The sequence below is a fragment of the Anomalospiza imberbis genome, chromosome 24 (assembly GCF_031753505.1).
Source record: "Anomalospiza imberbis isolate Cuckoo-Finch-1a 21T00152 chromosome 24, ASM3175350v1, whole genome shotgun sequence".
NCBI lineage: Eukaryota > Metazoa > Chordata > Aves > Passeriformes > Viduidae > Anomalospiza > Anomalospiza imberbis.
The window spans coordinates 7177540-7191943 of record NC_089704.1 but is presented as its reverse complement, the minus strand read 5'-3'; the positions used below and the strand labels follow the sequence as shown (position 1 = coordinate 7191943).

Genomic DNA, 14404 nt, shown 5'->3' with positions numbered 1-14404 from the left:
AGTCATTAAAACACCCGCAAGCCTGTGGAAGTCAGCCAATTACAATTTTAAATTTAGCCTGTTCTCTATCCCATTCTCTTGTTTTCTTCTTTTGCCCACATCAAGCCGCTTTCGGATTTTTATTATTGCCATTATTATTATTATCATTATTATTATTTCCCTTCTCCCCTGTTTCACCCAAGTGGAAGAGACAAGTCATGAAAATCTCTGTGCTAAAAAAATGCCGTAGAGAAACCCAAGAAGGGCTTAAAAAAGAGCTGCAGAGCAGGCCTGGAAAGTCAGCCTCCTCTCCTGCTTCCCAAAGTGCCACAGAAAGGTAATAACTAACATCAGAAAAAGTGAGGTGTGGGCATTACAGAGTGAGGAGGGACCTTGAGCTGGAGTGCCAGAAACTTGTCTGAGAAGGATGCTGTGGCAGCATCTCCCGGGCTGCCCTGGAGAGCCTTGGGAAAGCACCTGCAGCGATGGAGCAGGGGCTTGGGGGTGGGTGAGGTGGTGGTCAGTGGCAACACCATCACCCAACCTTGGCCAGGCAGTGCCACCAACGCCTGCACCACACGGGGACTGGTGGAGCAGGGAGTATTTTCATTTAAAAAAATAATAATTAAAATGATTAATTTTAATAATGACTTGGCATCCCAAACTGGCAGGTTTTTACACAGCCCCCTTTCCTGCTGCCCCTGCCAGTGCCACTCTTTCCAGCAGCATCCTCTCCACAGGGAAAAAATTACAGACCCCATCCCTGGCAGCCCCGCACGGCGAGCGAGCACGGCGCGTACTGCACAGCCCATAAAACTCCAAACAGCCTCCAGACACTCCTGCAATCGTCCTCCATCAAAACACTTTGTCTTGCATACAGAAATGCGGCGGGGCGCCGCGCGGAATACCAAATCAGCCCGTGACGGTGCGGGGAGGCGGCTCCTTGGCAACCGGGGGGGCTTTGCCACCGCCGCCGCTCGACAGGAAACAAAATCTGTCAAGCCTGTTGGGCAAATGATAAACATTAGCGGTATTAAAAACAACACAAAAGCTGCGTAAATGGCTGGCGAGCGTGTGGGGAGGGGTGGGCAGGGATGGGGGGGCTCCTGCCCCATTTGCCTCCCAGCCCAAGTGAGGGGGGTCTCCAGCACCACAACCTTGGGGGAAGTTTGGGAAGTTTCCCCCCCTCCAGCAGAAAGCAGGTGGGCAGTGATGGCCACGGACATTGTGAGGGAACAAGACGGATGGATGGACGTCGGATGCGTTGGGCGCGTGGACCCCTCCTGGCACCCCGCCTTCAAGAACATCAATAGCATCAATGATGTCAATAATGTCAATAACAAGGGGCGGCCAAACCAAGGGAGCGGTGAGAGACGGTGGGTGAAAAATAAACGTATTTCATCAGGTGAGGGCGGGGAGAAGCAAGAAGCTGGCTTCAACCCAGCGGCCAGGTCCAGGAACCCGGCCAAAACAGGAGCTAAAAAGCAAACCATAATTTTCTGGTCTCAGTTCAGGCTCTTGAGGCAGAGAGGATGGGGAGGGGAGGGGTGGGGGCTAAGAGAAATGTATTTTTCATCAGCCAGTGTATAATTTATAAACAGCATTAAACAGTTTTTGTTTTCTTTCTTCCTCTCCCCCGTGTGCGCGGCTTGGCCAGCAGTCAAGCCTGCATTAATTTCTGCTGTGGGTACAGTGTGTTCTTGGATGCACATCTGCGGATGATCATAAACGCGGGAACGCTGGCAGAACATCCAGACCTGCCGGCAGGCCGCTGACATCACCCGGGACCGAGCGCGGGACGCCGGCCAGCCGGGGCGGGGGGGCGGAGGCTCCCCCGGGAGCCGCCGCGGGTACCGGCCGGGCCGGGGCCGGAGCCGCGCTCGGCCCGCGCATCCCGCCCGCCACGGGAGAGGGGGCGATGCTCGGTGGAGGTGCACGGCCCGGGATGAGCCCCCTCTTCTCCCACTGGGCAGAGAGAGGCAAGGGTGGGTGGGACGTGCCGTTCCCTTCTGTCTGAGGCGCCACCCCACCAGCACGTTGGACCCCATCCCCTGGGAACCCCTGCTCCCTGGACAGCTCGTCCATCCCCCAATAGGACCTGGGGGCTTTCTTCTGCCTCTCCTGATGATGGAGCGTATTTGGATGGGGAGGGAAGGTGTGAACCAGCAGGGCAGGGGTCTACAGGGCTGCTCCCTGTATGTTCCCCATGCTGCCCGTGAGCATCCCTGCACACTATCGGCTATTCCCACTGTTCCCAGCCCAGAGTGGAGAAGGGCAGCACAGCCATCTCCACAGCAGCCATTTCTGCTGGATGGAGAGGCAAAGCAACCGGGGACAGACAGAAACCGCCTTTCCTCCCTGTCCTGGGGAACAAACCCAGCTCACAGCAGGTGCTGAGTAACCAGCATCCGGGGCTGAGAATGAGCACCCACTGAGCATCAGCTCTGGCGAGGATGCAGCTGAGGGAGCGGCAGTGCTGGGATCAGCCTCCCTGGTCAAACCAGTGGTGCTCTGAACCACAGAACCAACAAGCTGGGTCTCCCACCTCGCCTTCCCTGACAATTTGCTTTTCTGGGAGAAGGGCAACTAACTCTCCATGTCATCCTTAGAGATCTCTGAGAGCTCGTCTGCCAGCAAGGCGGGCAGCAGGTAGGGAACGACTTTGCATGGCATTAAAGGCTTTACATTTACACTTTATACTGAGAGTCAACACGGGGCCAAGTATTTACCCTGCACCTGCAAGGCTGTGGCACAACAGCGCTGTGTGCTCAGCCCAGCCTGCCACAGAGCACCACAGCCCCCCAGGGCTGGTCCCCAACCAGGTCCTCAAGAGGACCCTTTACCATAACCCATCAACACCTGGATGGGGAAGCTGCAGATGTTAACCCCCTCAAACCCTTTGGCACTGGGGCTGGAGAAGGGTGCCAGGGGGCACAAGCCATCCCACTGCAAACTCCCAGTTAAACACATGCTCCACTGGTGTGGAGGCAAAGCCGCCTTCAGAGCTGAAAACAAGCCCTGCACCACCGCTCCAGCACAACCTCACTGCGTCCAGGGCTGGTGGTGGGGGGAGGCGAGGGAAGAGGTGCAAAGGTCTCCTGCTTTAATAAATAACAGCGCTGGAATTCACAGCGGCTGTTTGCGAGCTCAAGGCACAGCTCTCCCCGCCCCCCAGTCCTCGCCGGATTTACAAAAAAAAAAAAAAATTAATCCTGTGCGATGACAAGCTTGGCTCAGCGTTCACTGTACATACTGTACCCACAAAGCTGGCTGCCTGCCAGGGTACAGGCTGTGAGCCAGCGCGACCATAACAAACACAAGCCGTGCGTGCCAGTGCTGGGGGGAACAGCATCCTTCGCCCCAGTCCTGGGGGGACCAGCATCCTTAACTCCAGCACTCAGGGGGGCCAGCATCCCAGGGACCTCCCCCAGCAACCTGCTGCTGTCTGCAGGCACCCTGAGGAGCTGGTGCCTGGCCCAAAAAATGCTGGGATGGGAATGGGGTCAGGGCTGGGTCTATTGACCAAAAATCAGAAAGCAGCAACTGGCCAGACTAAGCACCCCCCAACCCCAGGAGAAAGAGGAAGTGGGGAAAAAAATGAAAACAGGTAAAAAATAGATAAAAGGGTATAACAGCATTTAAAATAGAATACAGCTTCCCTGCCAAGCTACGTGCAAGTGGATCTGTGGCTACAGTACCTGCCCCCCGCCAGAGGTCTGTCCTTGGAGCAGGAGGACAAGAACTCCCAACTGCGTCGGGGTCCAGGGGTCCCCTGGCTGTCCCCAGTTCCCCATATCAGACCCTGAGCTGTGCCAGGACTGCACCCCCAAGGGGAGCATCAGCTGACATGGACTTGCAGAGCACAAGTCTTCCCTCCAGTGCAGAGCTCCAGCCCTCCCCTATCTATTTAATTAAAGGCCCTGCAGCCTGTGAACCTGCTACTTGGATTCATTAGTCAGAGAACGCCTAATTCTGCAGTTTTGCTAACGAACCTGCGGTGGGGGCCCGAGGTGGAAACAATGCTCACGCTACAAGCAGGGCTGACCATGAGTAGCTGCGTGGCATGTAGAGATTGTTATTCCAAGCTGCTTAGTCTGGAAAATATTTCCACAATTAAGGAACTGAAAACAAACTCCAAAAAAGAAAATCTAAATAAATCAAATTACTGGGCACTGGAGAGCAAGTTTGCAATGTGCTGCCCGGGGAAGGGTGCAGCCGGCTCTGCACGTGTCTGCTGCAGAGGAGACGTGTGATCTGGGCGGCCACAGCAGCCCTGGGTGGACAGACAGAGCAACCCCCCATCCCCAGCCCAGCACCCCCTCCCAACCCACCTGAGTGAGCCAGTAAGTGCATTCGCAGCCGCAAGCTGTCCAGGAACCGCTTCCCGCACAGCTCACATCCGTATGTCTTCATCCCACTGTGCAGCTTCCTAGGGGAGAACAAAGAGGGGTGAGTCCTGAGGTGGGGGGAAGTGACCCAAAACAACACCGAGAAACCGCCTGGTGCTTCCTGCAGCTCACACACTGCCCAAAGTCAGCGCTGGCTTGAGAAGCGCTGCAGGGAGGGCACGGATGGGGGGTCCCATGTGACTCCCCAGGAGTGAGGAGACAACCCCCTCCCTGCCAGTGTTTGTCATTCTTGCTGTTGTTGGAGTCTTTTAATAAACTCGATAAATCTGAAGTCTGGAGTTAAGGCAAAATCTGTGTTGGCAAACTCCTTCCCCATGTTCTGAGTGCTTTTGAAAAAGGCACTGTACTCCAAAAAAAACCCCGACCACTTTAAGAGGTTGTTTGTGTGCATTTCTAACCAAATCCCAATTTCCATCCAAATTCAGCATAACACAAATCACAAGCAACAAACATAACCACCAGCTCACAAACAGGAAACATGCCACTCACCGTTTCCTGGCAGCCCCAGGTACACGCCGAGCTACGCCCGGGCGGCATTGCACAACCTCCGACTGCACCTCCCACCCCACAGCGTGCCGGGGGGCTGAGCATCCCCCACCCCCTGGTACCAGGAGGGGCCTTTCTGCCCAGGGCACTGCCCACAGGCACTGATCACAGCCACGGGTGCCAGGCTTGGCCACAGTGGCCAGACTCTGCATTATTGCCCATTCCTTGCTGTGAAGACATTGATGCTCCACCTTTGGGTAACCAAGCTCTGGACCAAGTGGAATGACCTTTAAAGGAGGTCAGCATTAAAGGAGCACTGTCCAGGTCTGAAAATACCAACAACCCAACCCAATCCCATCTCCTTCCCAAGACATCGCTGCTGCCCCTGGCAGCCCCCCAGACCCATTTCCCCTCCCCTGTGGGACCAACCATTGCTCAGCCCCCACCACCCACCGGGGAGCACCCTGAGGCTCGGTCCTCACAACAGCCTCTGCTGCTAAGGGTGCACAGAGGGGCACAATGCCCAGAACACGTGGAATGGGGGCTTAGTGCTTTATTTTGCCACCTCCACTGGTGACAAACAGACTCTTTGCAAAGCCCCCTGGCCCTGTGCTGGACAGCCACGCTGATCAGTGCCCCCGAGCCCCAAATGCATGGGCTGCTGCCTACCAGCTCTTGGTCACCATGAGGTACTCAGACCTGTGTCTGGGGAGGACTAGGGACAGCAGCACGTGCAAAGTTTCAACATCGGATGCTGTAAACAGAGAAGTATTTGTGTGTGTTGAGGAGTAACACAGCCCATAGCTGTGTGCTGACCTCTGATCGCAGCCACCATTTATCATCGCGCCGCAGCAGGACGAGAGTATTTCTATTGCCTTGTTGCCAAAGACAAAACAGGAATGGTCCTGTCCAGGGCTGGATGTGGACCCTCTCGTGGGAGGGCTCAGCCCCAGCTGTGCAGGCTTGCGAGGACCATGTGCCTGTGAGCTCCTGCTGCACTTCCCCTGAGGTGTAACTTTTATTGGCGCAAAGCAGCTGCTGCTCTGACTTCTAGCAGGATCACCCCTAACTGCTGCAGAGAGCCCAGAGCCCCAAACCACCCCTGCCCCATGGGGCTCAGGGGCTTGTTCCCTGGCTGCCAGCCCCACATCCCACCTTGCAGGCTACTGAATAGCAGCGTGGGAAGAGTCGGAGCAGGAGAAGACCCCCTGATGTTCAGCAGTGAGTGGATGCTGCAGAGCAGAAGGGAGAGGGAAGGAGCAGGAGCTGGTTTCAACTCTCAACTTTGCTGTATAATGTAATTATTAATCAGGCTTGTCCTGAATTCACTGTGTCATAGCAGAGGATTAGAAGTCATGCACGAATTCAGGCCAAGAAGGTTTACAATCCAAAGGATTTATCCGCCTTGCAAAAATAAATAAAACACCAGCCTCCTGACAGGGCTCCGCTGCCAACGAGCAGCTCAATAAGTGACAACCTTCTCATTTTGCATTTTTAATTTGGGACATGCCTGTCACACTCCCTGGCTAGGGCTGTGCTCGCTCCTGCACTTAACACTGGGCTAAAACCACTTTGTTAGGAAGACCCACGTCATGCTCTGGGTCCGCACTGCCCCTTCTGAGGCCAGAACACCTTTTCCCTGAATTACAGTCTGGTTAATTATTTCAAGTAAAACATGGAGGTTTGGGGTTCTTTAAGCGAGTCTCAAGAAACATAGAAACAGAAGGACAAGTTTCCTTCCTCTGCATCTCTCAAACCTGTGGCTACCACAACCTCTTCTCCCATCTTCCCAGCCCAGAGTGGGGAAATAAGGAAATGAGGAGACCCCCAACACCACTGGTGTCACAGTGCCCTGGAAATCCTTCTGCCACTGCCCAGGGCGCTGCGACGTCCCCAGATCACATCCTCTCTGCATTGTTTCAGTGGGGCACAGGGGTGCTCGAAGAGTAATTTAGTTGCAATATCTCTATCAACAAATTTCAGCGGCAACAAAAGTTTTCTGCTCGGCGCCTGCTTCTAGGACGTTCTTATCACTCGCCATCTTGCACGGTCCCTTTCAACAAGGTCTTAAAGCGCTTTATCTGCTCCATTTCCCGGTAGCGAAATATGATTGAAACGTTCTATTTCTGCTCACCGGATTAAGGAGATGTTGCAAAACTGCACAAAAACCTGGCAGATGTAAGCAAGGTATTACGGCTGCTCGGGCTGTTAAGATCTGAGGGGAAAGATCAATATGTGCTTCTGAAGTTGTGCCTCCAGAAAGAGGGGGTGGGGGAGTGAAGGGCGCTAAAATACATGCCAGTGCTGCCCAAACTCCGTGCCAAAAGATAAACCATGTTTTATTATTCTGATATGAGGCTGAAACTGTGCTCCTTTCTCCTGCAAGTTCCCTACAAGCACATCAGCCAAGAAGGTGCCCATGGGATGGAGAGTAGAGGCAAGTAGGAAAGTACCTTTTTTGTAAAAAGAAGGTTTTCCTCTAATTCCTACACCATGTCCCACTTGAAGTGCACGGAAACAAAGTCAGCCAAAGCCTCCAGGTCATGAGATATCACTCGAGGATGCTCTGGCACAGAGGGTGGCCCAGGGCGATGAGGATGCCTAGGGCAACAAGGATGCCCGTGGCACAGAGTCCCAGGCCTGGATCCAACCTTCCCAAGGGAGCCCCAGCCCAGGGCTTTGGCAAGGGGCTCTCCGGGCGGAATGCAAACCGAGCGATACCCCCTCCCCGCCCAGCACCGGCAAACAAAAGCCGGGCGAGAGGCTGGCCCCTCGCAAGCTGCCGGTAATTAAAAAGGCCTGTAAACGCCCCACAAAAAGCACTTCAAAGGGACGGCGACTCCAGCGAGACTGCGTGGTGTAAAAATTATGAGTTTTCCCCACAGGGTGCTTTGTGTGAAAAGGCCGGGCTCGGTGGCAAACGCCGATGACCACTGCTCGGGGATGCAGGGGCTTGGCAGAGCATCTCAGGGTGCAGAGGTTTGGTGGAGCATACTGGGGTGTGGGTATGGGTGCAGTCCCGGTACCTAAAGACCACTGCAAGTGTCCCACTGCCACCACAAGCAAATCTCTGCTCTGCCTGCTTAAAACCCTGCCTAAAACAGCCTTCTGCCATCTTTACTTGAGGAACTCTTGTATCCCAGCCCCTCCCTGCCACCCCTTTTGGGAAGCAGAGGAGACCCCCTCCCCTCTCCTCCCTCCACGCTGAAAAAGACACATGGCTCTTGGCCATTTGATTACTTTTAAGTGTGTATTTTTCCCCTCAAACAGAGTGAATACAATGGTTAGGAAATTTGACAGAAAACTATTCCAAGCCATTTATTGCCTTAATGCGCACCTTTGTCCAACAGGCAGTTTTGACAGGAGCGATAAATTCCAAATTTATGTCAACAGAGCATATGTTGAACACCTCATTTCTGAGCTAAAGCGGCATGCTGCCCCATAAATCACCCTTCTGTTTGAAATGAAAGTAGATTACGGGCCCATGTTATTGAGCAGTTAGAGCCATAGTCATATAAATCAGAACTTTTAACTCCAGGCGATCCGTTCTGCAATTAACTAAAGGGCACTTTGTCATCTCCGGGCCAGGGCACAGCTTGGCAGGGTGGCCGGCTACCGAGGGAAGGCAAGAACCTCTCGCTGCCGAGGAAAGGCACCGGCACAGCTGAGCTTCACTCGGTACCTGTTGGAGCAGCGAGCCCCAAGACAAAGCCTGGAGCAGTGTGCGGCTGGAACACAGCCTGGCATGGGAGATCCACGGCTGCAGGGGCTCCCTGCCCATGGATCCCGCCTGATCCACTGATCCACGTTTTGGACACGAAACACAGGGAGGGAATTGGGAAGCTGCACGATACAAGCGAAACAGCAGAGTCCCGACAAGTCCAAAGGCAGGCAAAAACGTGCCTGAGTGCAGTGCTCAGAGTCCTGCACCGACAGAAATCCGTACTTGGGACTTCCACAGCGGTTTTGCTGCAGCTCTCAATGCCCATGCATCAGGTCAAGATCTTCAACCCACCGATCTCCCCCATCCATCCTGCTGCATTTCCCTGGTTTGCTCCCCTGCATCTCCAAGAAAGCCATGCCATGGGACAGGGGGTCCTGCGGGGTGTGGGGCTGGCAGATGCTGTGGGCAGCGGGACCAGAGGATGCTGTGGGGCCAGGGGACGCTGCAGGGGCTCAGCCCCATGAGTGCTGGCAAAGGGTGCGGGTGCGAGGGGCAACTCACCCCCATGGGAGTGTCAGAGCTATAAAAAGATTCAGACACTAAGTATTTCCTTTCCTATAAAATATTCATTGCTGCGCACGAGTGCCAGGGAGCACAAACCTCCAGCGGTTCTAACTTTGTGCCGCAGCAATAACAGAGTTTTATGGGAGCCTTCTGATTTTATTTACACTGGGCCATGACGGCGGTGCCCTGCCAGAGGGGCAGCCAGCGCAGCCCCACCAGGGCAGGCGTCAGGCACCGAACACTGGGAACCAAAGGGGACCAAAAGGGCCACTTTGCATTCCCCAAAAATCCTCCCCGCCACCCCATTTCCACCGGTGTCTCCCTTGCCCAGGTAAATCCATATGAAATTGATTCATCCCTGATCTATTTTATCAAGATCAAGGCAGTGGTGCCACATCTCGTTTCCAGGGGGGACAGAGCAGGAAGCCAAGGTCAGCGGACACCAAGTGGCTGCAAACCCCACATTCTCCATCCTCCGACATCAGCATCACACCTGACCTGGCAAGAGGGTGATTTTTCCCCTGATGTGGCTATTTACACTTGGTGACTGACACCGGATCGGGCCATGGTCCTGGTGGCTCGGCTCCTGCAGTCACCGCTCTGCCCTCAGCTCCCAGCCCGGCAGATTAAAATAGCAGGGAGAGCTATTAAGGGCATGGCGAAGGGGGAAGGGAGCTGAGACCTTCTTTTCACTTTAATAAATTAGGAAGAAGGAAAAAAACCCAACCAAAAACCTGCCCTCAAACCACCACTGCTGCTAAATATAAACAAACAAATAAATAAATCTTACAGGAGCTGGAAATAAAGATTTTACTATTTCTGAATGGTTTAATATAAAAAACCCCAAACAACCAACCAGGGGGAGGGGATAGCTATCAATAGAGAGCACTGAAATTCCCTGCCTGTACAATTTTTATACTTACCACGAGCTAATTTATGAGTTCAAACCAGATGCTGCTGAGTGACATCATTCCACATGATGCCAACACTTCCCCTTTGAAAAAAGCCAAGGAAAGGATCCTGCTGTCCTGCCTTACCTGACAAGAACCAGGTCACAAACACCATACATACAATTCCAACCTTTTTTTAGAGCCTGTCCACAACAAATATGAACAAATGCTGCCAAAGGGCAGCGACTCTCAAAATTCGCTGCTGGCCTGGGCCAAGCTTGTGTGGCAGCATCTCCCATCCACTGCTCCCAGCATCCCACTGGAACGATGCTGCCAGCTCCATGGGTTGGGAAAAGACAAGACAAACTGCCCACAGCAAAAAGGGCAGCATACACAGCATACAGATTCTTTTTTTTTTAATGTACTCCAAGGCCCTGGTTTCAGATCTGTGTTCAATATTCGTTATTGAATGGAATTCCCCAGGAGAGAGCTTTATCCATGTGAACACTCCCTTTGTGTGTCCCAGACCCCCAAGCAAGAGGGTCCATGGTCTTGCAAGAGGTGGGACAAGCACGGATGGGAAACCATCAGCTGCACCCCTTGGATGCAGCTGGCAGTGGAAAGTTTCCCCTGTCTATTGCAGCAGGACCATGGGGACACATGCTGCCAGAGGTGGGTGGATCTGCAGCTTTCAAAAGGGGATTCAGAATGCAGCCCGTGCCCAGTTTACTGGAAGCCCACTGAGTGATGGCACCGGGTGTCAGCAGCTTCTGCCAGCCCAGGGATCGGCCCTGCATCTCTGCTGCACCACCTGGACGCTGGAGGCTGATGCGAACAGTTCCACGACTCCACGCTGTCCCAGAGGGGCTGGAGCGCCGGGCACCGAGGGGTTAACGCGTGGCGATGCACGCGGCCCTGCTCGGAACAACCGGCGCTAACGCGGCGTCCAAAACCATCAAAAACCATCATCCCCATTCTTCGGGCATCTGGTGACAGCGGCGTGCTGAGCACTGCGAGAGCAGCGCTCGCTGCTGCGCCGGGCAGCCTCGGCCCCGGGCTGCGCTGGGCAGCGCTGAGCCGACGTGACACGGGTGTCAGAGCTCAGGGGAGCACAGCTCAGGAGAGCACGGGGGAGCTGCTGCTTTGGCATCATGCGAGATCTCCGCAAAACAGCAAAGTGACCTTCGCGCTGAGTACATCTGCCGCAGCAGCGGCGTGATTATGCAGATGTTTTGATTCCTAATTCAGAAATAATAAGCGGTTCACAGATTCCAAGTTTAAAAATATATTCATCATCTGGTTTCCGTAGCAGCACGTGTGCCATTGGAGCACCAGCAAAGTGCTGGCCTCGGCCACTCCCTCCTGCCGACCTTCAGGATGGTTGGGACACCTGGCTCTGAGCAGCCTGGGCTAGTGGAAGATGTCCCCGTCCATGGCAGGGGGTTGGAGCAGGATGAGCTTTAAGGGTCCTGCCAACTCAAACCATTTTGGCATTCTGGAAAAGCATTTAGCATGATGCATCGGATGCTTTCCAGAGACAACAGTCCTGGGATGGTCCAGGCAGCATCATCCTGCTGCTCCCCAGGGAAGGGGGAGCTTGTAGCTCCTGAAGCCTCAAGCAAATGGCAAAAGTCCCCACAGAGCCAAAAGCAGGGAGACAGGGGAAAGTGGATATGCTACTGGGGTGCTGGAGCACAGAGAAACTTTAATAAGGGGGAGAATTTTAGGGTAGGGGGAGTTTTCTTTTAATTTCCACTCTCTTTGATGACCTGACCACAGGACTAAGGCTGAGCACGCATCAGGAACAGGGTGGTCCCCTAGAGCTGCTGCAGGGATGAGCTGGGATGGGCCCAGGAGCTGCCTCCCTGCACTGAGCTCCTCTTCAGGGAGGAGGAACAGCCCCCAGGTGCCAGATGGAATCAATCCACAGCTTGGCTGCTCTGTTCCATGAGGGAGACGTGTGCTTCCCACCCCTCACCTCCCTGTGGAGATGCTGACGATGCTGATGCCCCTTCCCTGGTGCCTCCCTGGTTTCTGCCCCAGCTCACCCGCCTGGGAACTGCAGCTGGGAATGGGCACAAACCACAGAGAAACGCTGCTGCTCCCATAGCGGCCTAGATCCTGAGGAGTTTTATAAGGTAATCAAATATGCAAGAGATTCAACAAACTAATTTCAAGCACACACCTGGGGTCCTCTGATAATGTCGGCTGTGCCTATACAGAGCAAGGATTAAAATTTCATAGAGTCATGATTTCATCAGTCGCTAAACTACAAAGGATTAATTAACAGCCAGGGAAGAGCTCATGGCTTGGAAATACAGTCTTAGGAAAAATATCTATCTTGGCTCTCCAGATGTCAGCACACAGACGAATAAAGCTTTGATGAAAACACTTTCTTATTATTAGCAACTCCAAAACACTGTGTTTTTGTAGCTGGAATTAAGGATGCCCAATTCCAACCTGCCTCCGTGTGCATTGTCACGTGCCTTTCTGGAGGGCTGGTTTGGGCTCCCGGGATGTGACTGTCTGGCACACACTGGGGTTTTACGCCTGTGTTTTAGGGAAGGGCAGAGACACCTCCCTTGGAGAGGGGATGGGAGAACCCCAAGCATGCAGGAGTCCAGCTGCGGGTCTCGCCTTTGCTCTGAGCACGGTGCCTGCCCTGTGCTCACTGGCTTCCAGAGAGTCTCCCAAAGTATTCCTCATGCTGGCTGGGCTTCAAAAGTTTGGGAAGGAGAACAGGCGACGGCCTCAGCACGGGCAGTGTGAGTGGGGAGCAGCAGCGCGTCCCCCTTCCCTGGGAAGATGAATTAGGGAGCTGTCAGCGAGGGACAGGCGCTGCAGCCCTGCTGCTGTACGGGGGCAGTGGAAGTGTCTTTGATTAATGGAACTGTAACGCTGGGCTGTTACACAGTCCTTCTCCACCAGGAGAGATGCCCTCGGACAGGCTGGAAATGCCGTACTCCACATGGATTCCCCGATGCTTCTCCCAGCCACGGACTGGTTCTCCTCCTGTCCTCTGCCAGCGCCGCTGCCTTTGCCCAGGTCTGCGCCGCCTCCTCAGGAGCTCCCAGGGAGGACAAAGAACTAATTCTTTCCAATTACAAGTTGGGAAGCGAACATTATGCACCTTGCCAAAGCAAGGTTTTGGGGAGCCCCAAGTGCCCAGGAAGAGGAGGTGGCAGCAAGGGAAGCACCTCGGCAGCTCAGGGACTGGGGCCACTGCTGCCCATCCAACTGCAAAACCCCCCTTGGAAAACACGTATTTTTGGGAGAGACTATGGAAATGGGAAGTGTCAAAGGAGCTCGCACAGCCTGAGCAGAGCAGTCAGCACTGCACGGTGCAGCACGTGGGACCGCGTCGCATCCACCGTGTCCGAGCTGGCTTTGCTCCCAAAACCACACGAACGTCTGCGCCGAGGGAGCGAGCGGCCGCTGGCTGGAATCACGCTGGAGCCTGTCACCTCACGGCAGAGCTGTGTGGGCAGATGCTGCTCGCTGCTGCAGGGCCCCGCGCCAGGGGCACGGCACCGGCACCTTTCCCCTGCAGTTTCACCCTCCTGCACCGCTTCCAGTGCCGGTGCACCAACAGGAAGACGCTGCCTCAGCTCTCTGTAATTAGTTTTGCTCAGTGTACAACATGTTTTGCTGAAAAATAAATAAATACCTTCCTGGCGAGCCAAGCTCTGAGCGGGACGCCAGCACTGACAACACACTCCACTCCCCCTGGCCCCGGCCAAAAGTACGCGGCGTCCCGGACCCGGGCGTTGCTGAGCCATCCTGGCACCATGGGACCTCCCCAAGGAGGCTTGCTCACGATTAATTCATTTATGAGCAGCCTCACCCCCCTCCCCAACATGCACAACAGGTTCCATGCAAATTCGGGAGCTTTTAAATTATACCGTTAATGAAAGCAAATAAAGGCAGTTAAAAGGCAATTTGCTCAATTGGTGTTAATATTTAAGCACAGCATGTGCAAAAACGAGACCGCAGAATTTGGTTTTTCCATGAGGAAACTTTTGGTCCTGACTTTCCTGAAGAAAGGATGGCTCATGCCAGTGAATGCTGTGCCCAGGATCAGGTCTGGAGCCCCCTTGGCAGCAGCCAGCCAGTCTGTCTGTTAAAGAAATGCCCCCTGTGAGCCCCAGCAGCTCCACAATCTCCACAACATTGGCAATTCCTCCTCTGTCAAGGGGTGCAACTGCCACCCCCCTGCACGCCAGCATCCCCACAGCCCCGGTACCTTCCTGCAAATCTTTCCTGAGGACAAAAACACAGGGACAGCGGGAGCCCTGGGCACCCCCTGTGGGACTTGAAACACGTGTGGCAACTGGGGCGTGGGCAGGCAGAGGTGTCACGGGTATCGCTCCCAGCACTGCAGCCCCAGTGCATCCTCGGCTCAGCACGCCATT

General features: G+C 54.4%; 1 protein-coding gene across 2 annotated transcripts in view; it reads right to left on the bottom strand.

Moving 5' to 3' along the window:
* Positions 1-14404, bottom strand: part of ZBTB16 (zinc finger and BTB domain containing 16) — a 55178-nt gene that overhangs the window by 23141 nt on the left and 17633 nt on the right. For both annotated transcript variants that reach the window (XM_068172166.1, XM_068172167.1), the window contains exon 3: positions 4311-4408. In XM_068172166.1, coding sequence (XP_068028267.1) covers positions 4311-4408 — 98 coding nt within the window. The remainder of the gene's footprint in view (positions 1-4310; positions 4409-14404) is intronic.